The 13,776-nt window shown below is 39.6% G+C and overlaps 1 protein-coding gene across 1 annotated transcript; it reads right to left on the bottom strand.

Moving 5' to 3' along the window:
* Window positions 1-285: 285 nt before the first annotated feature.
* LOC141772165 (protein NLRC3-like) lies at window positions 286-13,620 on the bottom strand. The gene is made up of 8 exons (XM_074642858.1): window positions 13,510-13,620; window positions 11,136-11,233; window positions 9,002-10,519; window positions 6,601-6,940; window positions 4,664-4,837; window positions 3,363-3,536; window positions 2,525-2,698; window positions 286-2,285 (listed from the first exon to the last, which is right to left on the bottom strand). Exons 1-8 carry the CDS (start codon window positions 13,575-13,577, stop codon window positions 2,270-2,272), a joined length of 2,562 nt encoding a protein of 853 aa, XP_074498959.1. The 5' UTR covers window positions 13,578-13,620; the 3' UTR covers window positions 286-2,269.
* Between the last annotated feature and the right edge of the window lie 156 nt (window positions 13,621-13,776).

The following is a 13,776-nucleotide window of genomic DNA, read 5'->3' as shown; positions in this document are numbered from 1 at the left end:
ATTTAACTAACATTGATTTTGATGAATTTTAATTTTTTGTGCAGTGTCAGATTTTTGAAAAAAAACGAAAAAACTTGTTACTTGTTACCTTTGAGGACAAAAATGTCCACTTCTTAAAACTGAAGCCAGAAATGACAAATCTTATTGCTCAATTAGTACAATGTGAAGCACAATTTTAAAATGTATTATATTATCATATGAGTTACATTTGTTTATATTGATGTTTCTTCCAATATCGTGCAAAAGTGTTTTTGTTTTTACGTTTTGCCTTTTTTTTTACAAAAAAGAGCAAGGACGTGCCGTTTCCAGCAACCTGGATCTGGAAATACAATCACAACTTGGTAAACTGATTAAAATTTGTTTTTATTTTGCAACAGATGTTCAGAACAGTCTTTGTGGAGTCTTTAAAACAGCTCTAAGTGTTGCTGATGAAGGATTTATCAGAAAATTGTCTGCTTAGCTCTGTGACTTGGGTTTAAAGGTAAGACATGAGGCACAAACTGTAGCTACTGGGACTGTAACGTATACTAGAATATACTCCTGCACTTATAACATGTGAACATGCAGTTTTCTCTCCCTGCTGAGGAACACTGTCAACTTTTATTTATTGTGTGAGATGTTAAAGAGGTTCTGTCAAAGACAGTTGTTGAATACTAATATGACAAAATACCTGCAGTCTCATCTTTACTACAATGATGAGTTCACTGTCCAGTGCAGTATATAGATATTGTTCATCTTAAAATGTGTATTGAAAACCACAGAAACATGTTTGTTTTCATAAATGAAAGTGACCATTGACACTAACATTAGCTGCATTTCTTTGTTAATATCGCAAAGTTAGCTAAGTTATTTCAAAATTAGTTAGCTCAAAATACTTAAACATTGATGAAATAAATAAACTTGTTTTCCCTTCGAAAAGAAAAAAACAAGATTTACCGCCTCACGGTTGCAGTTTACATCCACGTCTGTCGAAAATGTCATCCCTTCATTATTTTTTATCATAATAAACATTTGTGTGAAATTGTCATAATTAGCATATGAATTCTTGAGTTATTGCCAAAAAATGTGTTTTGTGAGGGCACAGTGACCTTTGACCACCAAACTCTAATCAGTCCATACTTGAATCCAAGTGGGCGTTTGTGCAACTAGTGTGCTGAGTTTAATTTCAAATCCAGTTAACATTATTTTAAATCACGTTTAACTACATTATGATGACACTTAACCTTTACAAACCAAGTCAGTCAGAAAGAAAGCATTCACACCATCAGTTCAGTGTTCACTGCATCCATTCAGCTAAACCACCTTTGTAGTAAAACAGAGTGATGGGTGACATCTGCTGGCAGAAAGCAGCTCCAGCAGGAACAACAGAACATGAACGGTGGTGATATCGACCGCTTCAACACAGATTTCTGAGGGGAAAAAGCTCCACGGGTGACTTTATGTGTCTGTGTTCAGTCATGTAACATGAAGAGTCACACATACAACTGGAATTTGTCAATTCCTATGAGACTGTCTCAGTGAAGCATGAAGTCAAAATGGATCGACTGCCAAGTGATAAAGTACCCAGATCATCTGGCGATCTTCCTCATCCATTGGGTCCACAGAGCAGGAGCAGTAGTGTTTCCTTTAACTCCTCCTCCCAGCCCTCGCTCCAGTCTGGGTCTCATTCACATGAACGGAGGAAGGGAAATAACTCTGGATTCAGCTATTAGTGCATTTTACAACTTTTAGGACCTAATGATTTAAATAAAGACTATTAAGAGTGTTCATACTGGGAAGTTGATTCACCTAAAAAAAAAAGTTATAGACGTCTCTTTCTCAATGTAAGTCTATGGGGAAAAGCCCTTTTTGGCCCAATGGCATCACGTATCGGACACGGAAGTTGTAGTACCGCCGTTTGGCCACTACGAAAATGGGCATCAAAGCCCGGCGCTCTTTCTGGGGGCTTGGTTTTAATAGGGTAACTTTATTAACTTCCACTGTTACTTAGAAATATGTATAATATAAACGGAAAAACTATCGTTCCACAGGGTGGAGCTGCAACACAAAGCAAAGCAGAAAGATCTATTTAAATGTGTTAATCTACAGTTATGTTGTCATAAACTGAACTATTCTGCAGAGGCATTTTGGGTTTAGAATATATGAATGAATAAAAAAAAAAAAAAGATCAAATAAGATCCAGGTCCAGGTGGTGAACATCAGTGGATCATCAGGACACAGCTGATCCTCTCAACACATCCACTTTTCTGATCACTCACTCTGACAGAGATCACCATGTCTTCAGGCTGATGAGAGAAGAAGAGAACAGAAGTCATGAATCAGTGTTTGAAGAGACTCCCTTCATCAGCTGTCAGTCAGTGATGGAGCACACAGTTCATTTATAAAAATATCATTGGCAAAACATCTCAATATCTGCTCACTACTCAATATCTCCAATAGTAACCGCAATTTATGTTCTAGCAAATTCATTAGTATGGTAATTCCTAAAGTCCGCACCTCCTCTCAACTCCAACCGTCTACTGACCTCAGAGTCTCCAGTCTACAGTGTGGACTCTTCACAAGATCAGACAGCAGCTTCACTCCTGAATCCTTCAGCTTGTTGTCTCTCAGATCCAGCTCTCTCAGATGGGAGGGGTTGGACTTCAGAGCTGAGGCCAGAGAAGCACAGCTGATCTCTGTCAACCTGCAGTCCTTCAATCTAAATAAAGAATAAATGATGAAGATAAAAATAATTTAATAATCCAATCAGATGTGTTCAGGTTTTAAATGTATAGCTCAACATTACTATGTCCTAATCAATGAGCTTTTCCCTAAAATGAGTATAAGGACTTTGTCATTGTGTTATTGTGGATCATCAAAATGTCAGCCTTCTACAGACATCCTCCAAATGTCACCACAACATTCATACACCTATTCATGTCAACACACATTAATAATATGCTGCTGATCTCTGTGTTCATCTAAGTGTGTGTGCGCTGAATGATAAATATCAATGATCAGACATTATTTGTGGAATACGTTGATATTAACAGAAACCAGAGAAATATTTCTACTTCATTACCTAAACTTGATAAATTTAAAGCAAATATTAGTTCAGAGGATCTTCTGTATCCAGATGTGACCATTTACCACAAATGATAAACATTAATTTACTTTAACAACAAACAGTGGACATTTTCTACAGTTTCTTTAAGAAACACAAGTTTTTTGTGACTGCAGACTGAATTTGGTTCCAGAAACATGAAAATATGACGAAAAGGACATTAACAACTTTATGGATGTAAGTTATCTTTGTACATAAATTAGGTTCAATTTTTAATTAAAAATATAAGATCTATAACAGTAACAGTCAGTGAACTGACCTCAGAGTTTCCAGTCTACAGTGTGGACTCTCCAGAAAACCACACAATAGCTTCCCTCCTGAATCCTGCAGCTCGTTTCCACTCAGCTCCAGCTCTTTCAGATGGGAGGGGTTGGACTTCAGAGCTGAGGCCAGAGAAGCACAGCTGATCTCTAACAAACTGCAGAAATACAATCTGAATAAAGAATAAATGATGTAAGTTTAGAAGACAACGTTCCTGCTTGAAATCATTCAATGTTTAATAATCTGTTCCGAGCTGAAGAAGGTTTAGAATGTAGAAGTTTAGAAATGTAAACTCCAAACACCTGAAGCCAACAGGATGCAGGTTAAAAACTGTAAAGTACAAAAAGTGAAACAGAGCTCTCATTAATATTAATGACAACATGCTGCTACTTCAATAAAGACGTAGTGACTTCACCTCTGAAACTCTGACAGCTCCACCAGTGGATCCATGTATACAAACTCATGTTGTGCCGCAAAACACAAATAAAATCCCAAAGAAATTGATTCAAGATTCAACTAAAGATCTCAAAGTTTCCAAAGATGCCAAATATGTCAGGACGGATTTTGGGGAAATGTCAACAAAAGTCATCTACAATATATATTTTATATATATAGTCCTCATCTCGTAACACTCAGGTTATATGGAGATTGCCTCACAGACAGAAGGAATGATTACAGACATCAATAACTCTTTGAATGTACGAACATGTGAGTATTGTATGGAGATAGACTACAAAAAAAATGAACCTGCAAAGATGTTTCTGATGTAGAATATTTATTTGTTTTTTGATGCAATCGAAATGTCTGCTGCTTCTAATAATTAGACAATGCCGACACGAAAACAGAGCACAGTTAGATCTGCTGTCAAAAAGAACGTGGGAATAACCTCCAATTAGATGGCGTTGTTCGTAATCATCACTTATGTGTCTTTAAGTTGGTGCAATACGTGTTTGTGAGAGTGCTGCACCTTTAGACATGTTCATATAGAGAGCTACAGGAATGAGTCCTAAAATTCAGAAATGATTAGCATATTAGCACTTCCTGTTCCCTTGTCTGGAAGTCAATGGGTTTTGAAAAAAAGGTCTGTGGTTAACGGTCCAGTGTGTAGGATCTGGCGGTATCTAGCAGTGACGTAAGGAGATTGCAACCAACTGAAGCCTCTCCTGTGTGCCAAGTGTGTTGGAGAGCTACGGTGGCCGACGCAAAAACGCTAAAGTCTCTCTCTAGAGGCATCTGGAGCAGAGCCAGTTTGTAGAGAGTGTGTGTACAAACTACATAAGCTACAGTCAGTGAACTGACCTCAGAGTCTCCAGTCTACAGTTTGGACTCTCCAGTGCAGCAAACAGTGGTTTCACTCCTGAATCCTGCAGGTTGTTGTTAGTCAGGTACAGCTCTCTCAGATGGGAGGGGTTGGACTTCAGAGCTGAGGCCACAACTTCACAGTGAGTATCTGAGAGTTCACAGTCAGAAAGTCTGTCATGACACAAAAATTACAAAATTTGTTATTATGAAAGAGGACAGTTTATATTTACTTCATGCATTTGATGACTAAACAGTTTGATTTATACTTCTTTGATTAACATTTTGCTTTTCCCATCAGCATTCAAATAATCGTATATCACTGTTTGGCATGAAACAATAATTCTCATCACTCTCTCTCAAACCTTGTTTGTGTTTCTTTAATCTTGCAGATGAAGAGAGAGGAAATGTAGTTACATTGAGGCTTCCATAATGTCCAGTCTGTCAGTGTGATCTGATCCCAGGTCTGTCTCCACAAAGTTAGAATGAGGCCTTCTTGATTAGAAAAGCATTTTTAAAACTCAGTGAATAAGTAATAATAATACAGTTGATAAAGTTGACCTCTCTTTGCTAGCAAACCTGCTGCTGTCAGGTTCACGTCCATAAATGGGAAAATTCAGTGACTGCTTCCAAACGGTAGAGAAATTAAACAAATTGCGTAATAATATTAGACCTGTACATAATTAAACATTCATATAATTAGATATTTTGATGACTGCATGACGTTTTGTCATTAACACTCTTTTCTGAGCATCAAACGTATTCAGCTCACAAACACAATTAACGAACCGATAAGGTTACATTATTTTCAATATAATGTCACCAGAAAGATGTTATCATTGTATCAGCATTAAAAACATAACATTGATCTTTGGTGTGTATAAGATCTCTTAAAAAGTCTGAATTCTACCATTCTGCTGTTATTGGTGGAAGCTGTGTATTTCCTGCTACTACTCTTCTCTACAGCAACAAGAGAGAGAAACACCTGAGATTCCTTCTGTGAGTAACAGAATAAAAGGAAAGACTTAAAAACAAGATAATTGAACACAACTTGAATTCATTAGCAACTAGAACTGCACTAGGAGAGCGCAGACCTCCGCCAACGCATGACTTTAAAAACAGATCACAGCTCACAGCTGGCGGTACCATGAGGTGGTCGGTTTATTATTGTGTGTGTTTCCGTGTAACGTATCGGCGGATGTCTCTCTCATTCAGCAGCCTTGTTATGGCTGCATGACGTTACACTACGTTGTCTGTCATCCCGTCAGCTACAGCTTTGTTCTTTCTCACCGCGAACAGCCAGCAGCTTCCGCACACACATCCACACACGTATCTCTCTGCTCTCAGAAGGAGGCGGGGTCATGCGCCATCAACGCGTCATCAGTCACACTGCGCATGTGTTATACCCTGTGGTCTTAATGCTCAGGCTGATCGGAATCCTTAAAAACATTTCTGAAACCGGATCATGATCCGGATCGCCACCAAATTCTAATGGATTGGTCATTTTGCCACACCCTCCTCCTCCAAAAAATGTCATTCAAATCCATAGCGGACTTTTGGAGTAATCCTGCTAACAGAAGGACAGACCAACACCGGCGAAAACAATACACTGTTTAGTATTGGCAGAGAATTTTGTCAAATTTTACTTGGGCGCTACCCATATAATCAGCTGTGCTGCTCATCCCACAAATGCATGATCTTTACAAGTTGAACATCATTGTGAATGTAAATAAACAGGCTTTACAACCATGTAAAATACAATGCCAATTAGCATTGTAACAACAGAGAAATAATCCACCAAACACAAATTTCCAAACTTTTTTTTCCGAGTTTATAAGAATATTACATTTTTAAGAATAATTTTATAGTGTGTATATTTGAAGAACTAAACTACTTATCTACACTGATCTATAAAGTTAAATCACACCTGGACTTACAGAGCTTTTCTGCAGTTCCTCACAGCTGGAATCAGTCTCTGTCGTCCTCTAACTGTTGTTTTGTACTTCTTCAGGTCCAACTCATCCAGAACCTCTTCTGACATCTGCAGCATGTAGGCCAGAGCTGAGCAGTGGATCACAGAAAGTTTCTTCTCTGATTTGTTCTTTGACTTCAGGAACTCTTGGATCTCCTGATGTACCGAGTGGTCGTTCATCTCCGTCAGACAGTGGAAGATGTTGATGTTTCTGTCAGGAGAGATATTATCTTTGTTCATCTCCTTCAGGTTGTTGATGGCTCTCTGGATGCTTCCTGAACTGATCTTTGTCCGACCCAGCAGACCTCTGTAATGGCAATTTTCATATCTGCAGTTAACACTGTACCTTTAGATAATCTCAGGGCCTCACATCTAGCAGACCTTGTCACCATAAGCATTAAAACAGTGACCCAACAGTTTTATCTTCTGTGACTATAAACAACAGAGGGCTGAAGTACTTGTTATGTCTTGTGATGCTCTGTTGTCTGTTCTGTGCTGACGTAATGGTACACTTTCTATCTTTCTCTTCTTTGCACTTATCTGTGTGTTATGCTTTAGTATGTATAAATGCTGAATACTCTTTGTGTTCGGGGCTCACTTGCCACAGTCCACTCAGGTGGCTGTGCTTGTGAGTCCATCTGCAGATGCTTTTCTTATTAATATACACACGTAGGCAAAATTGTTGGTACCCTTCCGTTAAAGAAAGAAAAACCCCAAATGGTCACTGAAATAACTTGAAACTGACAAAAGTAATAATAAATAAAAAATTACTGAAAATTAACTAATGAAAATCAGACATTGTTTTTGAATTTTGGTTCAACAGAATCATTTTAAAAAACAAACTAATGAAACTGGCCTGGACAAAAATGATGGTACCCCTAGAAAAGATGTAAAATAATTTGACCATAGGGACATATTAAACTAAGGTGTGTCCTGTAATTAGCATCACAGGTATCTTCAAACTTGTAATCAGTCAGTCTGCCTATTTAAAGGGTCAAAAGAAGTCACTGTGCTGTTTGGTATCATGGTGTGTACCACACTGAACATGGACCACAGAAAGCTAAGGAGAGAGTTGTCTCAGGAGATTAGAAAGAACATTATAGACCTTCATGTTAAAGGTAAAGGCTATAAGACCATCTCCAAGCAGCCTGATGTTCCTGTGACTACAGTTGCATATATTATTCAGAAGTTTAAGGTCCACGGGACTGTAGCCAACCTCCCTGGACGTGGCCGCAAGAGGAAAATTGATGACAAATTGAAGAGACGGATAATACGAATGGTAAGCAAAGAGCCCAGAACAACTTCCAAAGAGATTAGAGGTGAAATCCAAGGTCAAGGTACATCAGTGTCAGATCGCACCATCCGTCGCCGTTTGAGCCAAAGTGGACTTAATGGAAGACAACACAGGTGGACACCAAATCATAAAAAAGTGAGACTGGAATTTGCCAAAATGCATATTGACAAGCCACAAAGCTTCTGGGAGAATGTCCTTTGGACAGATGAGACAAAACTGGAGCTTTTTGGCAAGTCACATCAGCTCTATGTTCACAGACGCAAAAATGAAGCATACAAAGAAAAGAACACTGTACCTAATGTGAAACATGGAGGAGGCTCGGTTATGTTATGGGGCTGCTTTGCTGCATCTGGCACAGGGTGTCTTGAATCTGTGCAGGGTACAATGAAATCTGAATACTATCAAGGCATTCTGGAGCGAAATGTGCTGCCCAGTGTCAGAAAGCTTGGTCTCAGTTGCAGGTCATGGGTCCTCAAACAGGATAATGACCCAAAACACAGCTAAAAACACCCAAGAATGGCTAAGAACTAAACATTGGACTATTCTGAAGTGGCCTTCTATGAGCCCTGATCTAAATCCTATTGAACATCTGTGGAAGGAGCTGAAACATGCAGTCTGGAGAAGGCACCCTTCAAACCTGAGACAGCTGGAGCAGTTTGCTCACAAGGAGTGGGCCAACATACCTGTCGACAGGTGCAGAAGTCTCATTGAGAGTTACAGAAATCGCTTGTTTGCAGTGATTGCCTCAAAAGGTTGTGCAACAAAATATTAAGTTAAGGGTACAATCATTTTGGTCCAGGCCAGTTTCATTAGTTTGTTTTTTAAAATGATTCTGCTGAACCATAATTCAAAAGCAATGACTGATTTTCATTAGTTAATTTTCAGTAAATATTTATTTATTATTACTTTTGTCAGTTTCAAGTTATTTCAGTGACCATTAAGGGTTTTTCTTTCTTTAACAGAAGGGTACCAACAATTTTGCCTACGTGTGTGTGCTTTTTTATTAAATTTCCTTGAAAGACAAGTCGTTACCTTGGTTTGTGTCTTGTTTTAACAGAAACTGCCACCACGCCTCCTAAGAGCCTCTGGTTGGACTCCAGAGAGAGGCCATGAAGGAAGCGAACAAACAGGTCCAGGTGGCCATTTTTACTTTCAAGGGATTTCTCCATGGCTCCCTTCAGGAAGACATCCAGAGATGGGCCATGACTAGCATTGTTTTCAAAATGCTTCGAGGTGTTCGCTAAAGAAAACTTTGGGTTTGACTCTCTGTCATTGTTTTCTCCCAGGAAGGCCTCCAGTACCTCTGTGTTGCTGTTTGTGTAACAGTGGAACATGTAGACTGCAGCCAAAAACTCCTGAATGCTCAGGTGAACAAAGCAGTAGACTGTTTTCTGGAAGATCACACACTCGCTTTTGAAGATCTCTGTACAAACTCCTGAGTACACCAAGGCCTCTGTGACATCAAGACCACACCGCTCCAGGTCTTCTTGGTAGAACATGATGTTTCCTTTCTCCAGATGTTCAAACGCCAGCCTCCCAAGCTTCAGAAGAACTTCCCTGTCAGCCTCCGTCAGCTCCTGTGGACCCGTCTCATGTCCCTCACCATACTTCAGCTTCTTCCTCTTTGTCTGAACCAACAGGAAGTGTGAGTACATGTCAGTCAGGGTCTTGGGCAGCTCTCCTCTGTGGTCTGTAGTCAACATGTGGTCCAGAACTGTAGCAGTGATCCAGCAGAAGACTGGGATTAGACACATGATGTTGAGGCTCCTGGATGTCTTGAGGTGTGAGATGATTCTGCTGGACAGCTTTTCATCACTGACTCTCCTCCTGAAGTACTCCTCCTTCTGGGTGTCAGTAAAGCATCGTACTTCTGTTACCCTGTCAACACATGCAGGAGGGATCTGATTGGCTGCTGCAGGTCGGGAAGTTATCCAGACGAGAGCTGAGGGAAGCAGATTCCCCTCGATGAGGTTTGTCAACAGCACGTTGACTGATGACTTCTGGGTGACATCAGACACAACCTCATTGTTGTGGAAATCCAGTGAAAGTCTGCTTTCATCCAGGCCGTCAAAGATGAACAGAACTTTACAGACAGCGAGCCTCTCTGCTGTGACCTTCTGTAATGTTGGATGGAAATCATGGAGCAGCATGAGAAGACTGTACTGCTCAACTCTGATCAAGTTCAGCTCCCTGAACGAAAGCAGAATCACCAGACTGACATCCTGGTTTTCCCAGCCCTCTGCCCAGTCCAGAGTGAACTTCTGCACTGAGAAGGTTTTTCCAACGCCAGCAACGCCGTTCATCAGAACGACTCTGATGTGTCCCTGTTGGCCAGGTAAGGCTTTAAAGATGTCGTGGCACTTGATTGGAGTGTCATGGAGGGTCTTCTTCTTGGAAGCTGTCTCAAGCTGCCTCACCTCATGTTGGGTATTAACCTCTTCACTCTGTCCCTCTGTGATGTAGAGCTCAGTGTAGATCCTGTTGAGGAGGGTTCCACTTCCTGTTTCATCAGTTCCTTCAGTCACACTTTCACATCTCCTCTTCAGACTGATCTTATGTTCATCTACAACCTCCTGCAGACCTCTATCTGCTGAAAGAGAGAGACAAGTTTGAGACAAAACAAAGAAACTTATTATTTCCGATGCCAATATGAAAATAATCAATATAATAACATACAAAGAAGTAAAGGTTGTAAAGTCATCATCCCTTCTTGAAGTCAAAACTAACGTCAAAGTGATTTTTATATTTATTTTTAATAGTTTTTCAACAAGTTGCTCTGCAGGACAAGACATGTGTTTGTAAGTTAGAGAATGAGGCTGTAGCAGGAAAGCTAATTTTGTTCAAAGTCTGTGGCTCCTGTTCAGCTCAGTTCAATTCAATTCAATTTATTCATGTAGCGTCAAATCATAACAGAAGTTATCTTAAGGCGCTTTCATATAGAGCAGTTCTAGACTGTACTCTATAATTTAGATCATTCTAATTGTTAATGCAAAGACGGAGTGCTATCATAAAAACAAAACATAAAAATATAAGATTATTTCTTATGGGTTCAGATTTTCTCTCAAAGGAGAACAAAGTACAAATGATGCAGAGCAGATATGTATGATGGAGAAGATCTTAAACAGTTGTCACAAGAATTGTCAGTGATTTAAACAACAAGTCCTGTTTCCAGATCAAGACTTCAGCAGACCGATCTACAGTCTTACTTTGTACAGTGCTGGTCTGACTGGTTGTCTGCAGTCCAGGTCTTGTTCTGGATCTGGACATCGGCTCCTCCACAGAAGCATGACTCCTCTTCTTCTCTCTGTGGAGACATTACTTTAGAACTAAAATTATTTGTTGATTGTTGGGGGAAAATATCAAGACTTGGCCGATACTGAAGCTCAGATGGTCAAAGGGAAGAGTTAAAGTGTTGTTACTTTTCTGTTTGAGTTCAGCATTCAGTCTGTATTGAAAATGTTCCTTTATTTTAACTCTCCTGCTTTAATAAACAAGAATTAGCTACTTTTCCTATCTGACTGTCTTATTAAACATTTAGTGATCTGGCTGAAGTTTGTTTATTAAAAGGGGAATAACGGCCATTTTTAAAACATTGATATTATTCTATTGTAACAAGGAACACCAGAGGCCTGTATTACGAAGCAAGTTCAACATACCCAGGGTATCTTCTCGTTATCTGGCTTCACTAACCCTAACAAACGAGATCTCGCTAAACTGTACTACGAATCTGGTTATCAACTCAGTAAGTCAACCCAGGGTTTTCCAATCTCGTTATGAGCGCGTTCACATAAATGGGGCATTGTTTGCAGCATCTGACCAATCACAGACACGAACAAGTCTACTGACTGCAGACAGAGACAGAGAGACACATTTAACAAAGAGTGAACTATATTAGACAAATACGAAGAAGTTAAACACTTAATCCAGACTAAAAGTAACACAGTTGAAGCTGCCAGATGCAGGAAGGACAGCTGGCAAAAGAAAAAACTCCCGATGTGTGAATGTATAAATTAACAGACTTATTCATTTAACGGAACACTCAAAAGTAAGAAATAGTCGTCTAAATATAAATAGCTTTAAAGAGTGTAACAGATGACTAGATTACACTTCTTTCTACCCTATGAGTATCATTTGGCGTATTTAAAAATCCTTTCACCTGCTTCCACCCTCTGTGGCGGTGTGAAACGGACTCAAGAGTAAGTAAAAAAATTAAATATAAAAATATAAATCAAAGCGGTAAACACCCCCAGCATAAATCCAGCTGTCCTTCCTGCATCTGTCAATTTAAACTGTGTTGTTTTTAGTCTGGATTATGACTTAAACTTCTTCATATGTGTGTGTGATATTAACATATGATCTGCGCACTGAGCTCTGATTGGTCAGTAGGAGGTGCTTTTATACGAGTTGATCTCTTATCTGGAACATAACCTGCTCCGGAGCAGGTTAGCTGTTCAGCATCAGTTACCATGGCGATCTACCCCGGTAAGAAGTGAACCAGCTTCGTAGTACGGAAAACCCAGAGTTAACCCTGAAGTTACCTCGCTAACGCCAAATCCTGCTTCGTAGTACAGGCCTCAGGACACCAGTGTTACATGCTGTGTGTCTAAGACCGCTGGTCTACATCAATATTTAGACCACTTGTATCCTCAGTTCAAACCTAACTAACTTAAGCTAAACTGCCCAAAGTGACTGTGAATCAGTAAAGGACATAATCAGCTCTCTTTAATGTAGGACTTTTACTGTGAAGTAGCTGCAGAAAGTGTGTATTACAGGGGAACAACGGACACTTTGAAAACATTGATATTATTCTGGAGGCTATATAACATGATGGGGAAAAAAAACTGCAACTTGCTCACGGACGCGCCGGGAAAACCACAAGGTGGCAGCGGCACATTTCTCTCCTCTACAGTCCACAGGGAGAAAACTGACTCAGACACTTTGGCAGTAAAGTATTAAAATGTTGGATTAACACTCACCCTGCCTCAGTCTACAGTTTTTGCTCTGTAAACACAAAAGGGAGTCTGAGCTGACTGACTGAACACTTTAAAGGTTCCCTCCCTGTTCTTATGTACCTAGATCACCTGGTCAGTGTGGCTCCTCCCCTCTCCATTTACAGGAAACCTTTGACCTTAGAGTTTATCTATGAGGCGTGTGTGTGTGTTGCTCACACAAGTCAGCTTTTTAACACGGTGTGTTTATGAGAATCTCTTTTGGCTTGAACAGGTTGAATTAAAATTGGTTTAAATGATGTTTAAATCAATTTGGTTAAAAACTAATGTGCTTTTTCTGTAATATTTCTGTTTGTTTTTCAGAATTATATGAGTAAGATTCTTCTCAACATCTGAAAGAAAAATTATTGTCTGTGGCACAATAAAAAGTAATTTATGCCATTTTCCTGAGTTGCAACTCTTTTTCATAATCCAAACAGATGGTAGCCAGAAATGACACATCTTCGTGCTCAATTAGTACAACATGAAGCTGCATTTTGAGGGAATATAACATTTTTAGCAGAACATTTAGTCTGCATCCTCAATGCATCATCGTCCACCAGGTCAGCTTACAGTAAAAACAGTCTCTTACTCTGTGTCTGAGGGTCCAGGTTCATTACTGAAGTTTGGAGGACGACCTCTGGACCGGTCACTCTTCATAGACAGACAGCTGGGTACTGGAGATTCTGCTCTCGGTCTGTACTGAACTCTGCAAACACCAAGATGATTGAACTCATATCACATGAATCCTTGATAAATTCTCTGATGTTAAAGCCATCTAATTATCTCTAAATACACAAACTACTGCTACTGTCAATAATTAGAAGGTTTAAAAGTTTGTATCCGTCCTATTTGATCA

Source organism: Sebastes fasciatus, chromosome 8 (genome assembly GCF_043250625.1).
Source record: "Sebastes fasciatus isolate fSebFas1 chromosome 8, fSebFas1.pri, whole genome shotgun sequence".
Lineage (NCBI taxonomy): Eukaryota > Metazoa > Chordata > Actinopteri > Perciformes > Sebastidae > Sebastes > Sebastes fasciatus.
This window is presented reverse-complemented; position numbering and strand designations above follow the sequence as displayed.